Source organism: Otolemur garnettii, unplaced genomic scaffold (assembly GCF_000181295.1).
Source record: "Otolemur garnettii isolate 467f Iridium unplaced genomic scaffold, OtoGar3 scaffold00038, whole genome shotgun sequence".
Lineage (NCBI taxonomy): Eukaryota > Metazoa > Chordata > Mammalia > Primates > Galagidae > Otolemur > Otolemur garnettii.
The window spans coordinates 9188133-9193910 of NW_003852433.1; the positions used below are offsets into that span (position 1 = coordinate 9188133).

A 5778-nucleotide genomic window follows, 5' to 3' on the forward strand; every position below is an offset into this window, starting at 1 on the left:
CAACTGGTCAACACAGCCTTCATGTCATTTTCTCAGTTATTGCTTTAAAACATTCACATTCTACTCTTAGAAAGATTCACCTGTACCCCTATAAGGTAGACCTCAGATGGACTGGATTCTTGACTGGTTTTGGCCACAAGAATATGGCAGAAGTTTTCCAGTTTCTAGCTTAAGCCTTAAGAGGTGTCACATACTTCTGTTCTTTCTCAGGATCCCACTACCATGAGCTCAGGCTCTAACTAACCTGCTTGAGAGTGAGAGACCATGTAGTTCTGGCTAAGGCCATTCTAGACCTGTCTATAGCCAGCTGACCTCCTAACACAGGAGGGAGCCCAGCCAAGATCTTGCCATTAACCCAACCCTCAGCTGATGAGAGATGCACAGGGGAGCTCAGCTGAGACCAGAAAATCTCCCAGTAGAATCATACCCTTATAATCACTCACACAGCTCATTGTTTTAAGTTACTAAGGTTTTGGAGGAGTGGTTTGTTTTGCAGCAGTTGCCGATTGATACTATGTAAATCTCTGAACTTCTTGGAGTATCAGAGAAAGTGATTTGAGAAATGAATCAAAAAGACTTTCCCTGCCTGCCTTGGGGAGTACTTCAAGATGTTATGCAAATGTAAATTTCAGAATATTTATTGAGTGCCCATTTTATACCAAGCACTGAGATAGACAGGTTGATTCTATTGTAGGGCAACATTAATACCTCCTGTTCCCAGCCACAGCCCAGTCACCAGTAAGTCAGAGTGGACACTGCTGTTTGAAGAGGGAAAGGACTGTAAGCTCATCCAAAATGCCTAAAGCAGTGGACCAGCTATCTTACCTTCTAATTTATCCACAGATTTATGTATAAACCATCTCTCTTACTCATTTCTCCTATTATGCTAATATATGAGCTTTCCCTCCCCTTTTAAGCTGATAAGTTCTAGGGACGGACAAGAGAATCAGTTCATCCCATCAGTGAACGCTTGCTCAGGACAAGGCACAGTCCACTCTGTGAGAGCTGTCACATCCTAGCAAGGGAGGCAGAAATGAAAATAGGTCCTTGTAGCATTCAGAAATACAGTGTGGCCTTTTCCCTTGGGTCCCACGTGTAATTCATTAGCCAGTCCCATGGCTTTACCTCCAAAGAAATCCTGAATCTATCCATTTCTCCCCAGGTCACTGCTATGTTCTCAATCCAAACCCTTGTCACTCTCACCACAGCCTTCCAACTGGTCTCTATACAGTGGATGGAATATTCTTATAAAAATCAGATCATATCCTTCTCTGGAATGCTCCAATGGGTTCTTGTTAAACTGAGATGAAAACCTAAACTTTTCATCACAGCCTGTAAGGCCGTGTAAGCCCTTTCCTGGCTTGTTGATTTTTCTCTCTTCCCTCTCTCATCCTCTCTCGCTCTGCTGAAGCCACACACATGGCTTCACGCCTCCGGCATTTCCCATTTGTTCTGACTTTGGCATCTATTCACCTATTGTTTTCTGAAATACTCCACCTCCCTCCTCTACATCTTTATGTGAATGGTTCTCTCTCACCATTCAGGCATTGAGCCCAGGGCTGCTTCCCAAAGCCACTCTTCCCTCACCACTCTCGCTAAAGTGGTAAAAGCAGCTCAAGTCTTCTCCATCCTCTACACATCACCTTGTTTCATATCCCCATCCCCACACTCCGGGCATGCGCTTGCTAACTGGTTTGTTATTCTTATCCCATTGTAACACACATCATCATCATCTCTCACTCTCTGAAGACTTGTCTGTTTTGTTCATCTCAAATGTATATAATAATATTTCTGGTGGTGCCTTATACTCAATAAATATTTGTTGAAAAAAAAAAGAATGAACACAGAGGCTAAGGAAGTACCAAGAAGAAGTAACTCAAGAAAACAAAGATAGATATTTTTCTTTTTCCCCAATTCTACCTTTGTTACTTCTCATTACCTTGCTTCACAGATGGAAATCATAGTCTCAGGCCTCGTTAGACACTTGGAGTCTGCTGTGGGGTGTGGGTGGGTAGTTAATTAATCTGTATTTACTTGCGGATTGCCTATACCTGATACGGGAAAATCATGGTTTTATGTTCCACATTTCAGTTGTTTTAGTTGTAGAGATGTTTATTTTTCTTAAAACATTTGCAATAGAAAGAAAATATTGGCACCTTTGGAGGTAAATATGTCATTGGCTTCAAGAGTCAACCAACAATTGGGCACATGCAGAGAGCGAGGTCCTCCTGATTGTCAAGTTCCGCTAGGAGAAATTCAGCAAGTTAGTGCATAGTGTGCTGCGTGGTGACACTGAACATCTGGTGGACCAGGTGAGGAAGAATGCAGTTACAGTTTTATTCTTTTTAGCATCGTGTTAAATTGGCCATGAAGCCAGGGATGGTGCAATTGAATTATAAGAGGTCTGAAGGATTAAATAAAAATCCAGAAGACAGTTAAGGTGTTTGGCTCAAGGTGGGCTAGAGTCTAGTAGGAGGTGAAACATGTTTATAGAACAGTGAGTGGAAAATATATCTTCTTCACTAATAATTCACCTCATTAAATACTGGGAGATGGGGTCATGGGGTTTGCCCTTCTTGGAAAGGTGACTTCCTTTGGAAAACAGGGTATTTCCTTCTGAAGGGTAGTGGCTGATTCCCTTAAATATTGGTGTGTTGCTGGATGGAACGTTTTATTTTCTTTTCTTGTTTTCTGGATTGTGGCTTTTCTGTCTGTCCTTTCTCACATTATCCTTTATGTCCAACCGTTGGACAGGATAAATTAAATTGTAGCTTGTTTCAGAGCCATGGCCAACGTGTCCGTCAGGAGTGACGGGCTCAGCTGGCCAACTGAAAGGTGGCAGAAAAGCCATTGCCTTAATCACCTTTTTATCAAGCCCCTGTTTCCTGCTGGCTCGGTGAGAAGCCAGTAGATTGCCACAGACTGGGAGGCTTCAACAACTGATATTACTTTTCTCGCAGTTCTAGAGGCTGGATGCCTAAGATCAAGGTGCCAGCAGGGTTGGTTCGTAGGCAGCTGCCTTTGTTGTGTGGCCTCTCCATGTGCCTGTCATGTCTTTTCACAGGGACACCAGTCAGGTGGAATCTGAGCCCAGCCTCACGACTTCATTTAACTTTAATTACTTTTGTAAATGCCCTACCTTCAAGGAAAGCCAGGTTAGGGGGCTAGGGATTCAACGTATGAATTTTTGTGGGTGACTAGGCACAATTTAATCCCTAACAACTATCAGACTCTTGAAATGTGGCTGGCCCACATTGATACGTATGTGCTCTAAGTGTGAAATGTACCCCAGATCTTTCACCATTCATTTTTTCTCATCATTTCATCACTTGTCACCATCCATGAGGAACAGAATGCAAAGCATCTCATTAATACCTTTTAAAATATTGATTACATGTCGAGGGATGATCCCTTGATATATTGAGTTAAATAAAATATATTAGTTAAAATACTTCCACCTGTTTCTTTTCACTGTTAGCAGTGTGGATACATCAAAAACTAAAACTAAAATTACTTTTGTGGCTTGCATTAGGTTTCTGCTACAGAGTGTTTGTCCAGAAACCCTCTGACGTTTAGCGGGAAGGTCGCCCTCTGGGACCTTCTGTTGGCTGCCATCCTGGGCCATTTGACTCCTTTCCTTCTCCTGGCTTTCTGAGCCTCCTCTTGGGCTCAGTCGGCCGTTTCATCAAGTGGTGCTGGGGTGTGGAGCGGAGATTCGGGTGGCCGTGGGGCAGAGCGGCTTTCGGGTATGGAACTGAAGGGAGGGAGGGCCTCGCTCTGCCTCTCGCAGTGGTGGCCGAGTGGGAGATCTTCCCCGCTGTAGGGTACTCATTTCAGCACAGGTCTTGTGTGCTTGTGCTACAAGAGTCTATCTCTTACTCTGCTTTCAGTTGTTTTGACAAAAGTCCAGTTTGGGAATGTTGCAGGTCCCAGGGAGGAGTTAAGGAGTGAGGGGAAAAAACCCAGACACAAGTAACACAGGGACCTGGACCTCAGTTTGTTCTCCTCAGCAGAGGGGGAAGGAACGGGGCTGGGGGTCGGGGGAGAGGAACAGCACCTGAGTCGTGTTCAAGGCCAGGTAAGGCGCACCTTAGACGTGTTATTTCGTTTGGTTCTTTTAACCATCTCATATTATTCTCATTTTACAGATGGGGAAACAGAGACCTGGGGGATTTAACTAACTCCGTCAGTGTCACCTGCTGGAGAGTCACAGGGCCAGTGTGTGAGAATGAGTCTATCTCACTATCATAGTGTGGTCCTGGAGTAAAAAGGGAACATTTTCTGGAGCATGTGGGGACTCTCCTGAGGTGTATTTGGGTCCTGGGAGGAAAGTAGAGGAAATTCTAGGCTGGAGGCTGACATGGAAAACGTGTAGAGACAGGACCAGTGCAGGACCAGTCCAGCCAAGAAAGGGAGCCTGCCTTCTGCTTCTTATAAAGTTACCCTCCTGTAAGTCTTCTGCTCGATGTTCTGGGTTGGGGGACATTGGGACTCAGCAAGGTCCCATAGGCACCATCCCATGGTCTGCTCATCCCGTTGGGTTGTCTATGGGCCATTCCTTGCTGGGCTTACTCACCGGCTTCGTCTAAGGTCTTTTCTGAGGTTTATTACTTCCCTGTCCATATACTTGATGCTCTTCATCGGTTTGTCTGTTACCTAAGGAGAAGACAAGCAGTGACAGTAAGTGCGTTCTGATACACCTGTCACACATAGGAGCCTCGTGTGTTCATCTGAGATGTCCAGCCAGGTTTGGGGGGGTCCCGGACAGCACAAAGGCCATCTCAATACCAAAGAGAGGGCCATGCGACATGGTAGACATGGTAAGGGCTTTGGAGACAGGTGGACCCGAGCTCTGATTCTAGTTCTGCCTGGTGACCAGCTAGCTGTGTGATTGTGAACAAATTAATCTTTCTGGGCCTCGATTTTTTTCACTAGAATAGGAGAGTAATTCCTAGTCTGTTTTGAGGATTAAATTAACTTCCAAATTCCAAATTCCTCATTCATAGCAAGTAGTATAGCTTCCATTTATGAACTACTTGCTATGAATGAGGAATTTGGAAGTTAATTTAATTTAAAGTAAAAAAAAAAAGCATTAAAAATAATTATTGTTGGTTGAGCAGGATGGTTCATGTCTATAATCCCAGCACTCCAGGAGGCTGAGGCAAGGGGATCGCTTGAGCTCAGGAGTTTGGAACCATCCTAAGCAAGAGTGAGAACCTGTTTCTTCTAAAAATAGAAAAGCTAGCTGGGAATGTCAGGTGCCTGCAGTCCCAGCTACTCAGGAGGCTGAGGCAAGAGGATCGCTTGAGCCCAGGAGTTTGAGGCTGCTGTAACTGAGGATGACGCTTGTGCACTTTAGCTTGGAATAATAGCAACTCTGTTTCAAAAAGAATAAATAAATAAATTATGGCATTAGCAGCTGATTTGGAAGGCTGAATATGAACAATAAAAATATGGAAATTTATTATGTTTTCCCTGATCCTTTCCAAATAGCAGGATTTTACAAGTGAATTATGCAGATAATTGTTTGTGGGTTTCTCTTTTCCTTTCCTCTATTCATTTGCCTTAACTAGAGGTTGATACCAGTTCAACATAAGGAAGATAGTTAATGTAACAATATTTTAACACAAAAGACATTTTACTCAGCCCCTAATTTGGACAAACAACAATCAGAATATTATCCGGATGATCTTGTCTTGAAGTTAGCATTTGCATTTCAGAATTTTTTTTTTTTTTTTTTTGAAACAGAGTCTCACTATATCACCCTTGGTAGAGTGC

General features: G+C 43.6%; 1 protein-coding gene across 1 annotated transcript in view; it reads right to left on the bottom strand.

Annotated features, from left to right (window-relative positions):
* The window catches only part of CCDC60 (coiled-coil domain containing 60), a 170343-nt gene that overhangs the window by 89165 nt on the left and 75400 nt on the right, over positions 1 to 5778 (bottom strand). Inside the window, exon 2 of the mRNA XM_003790000.1 lies at positions 4577 to 4656. Within this exon, the coding sequence (XP_003790048.1) occupies positions 4577 to 4656 (80 nt within the window). The remainder of the gene's footprint in view (positions 1 to 4576; positions 4657 to 5778) is intronic.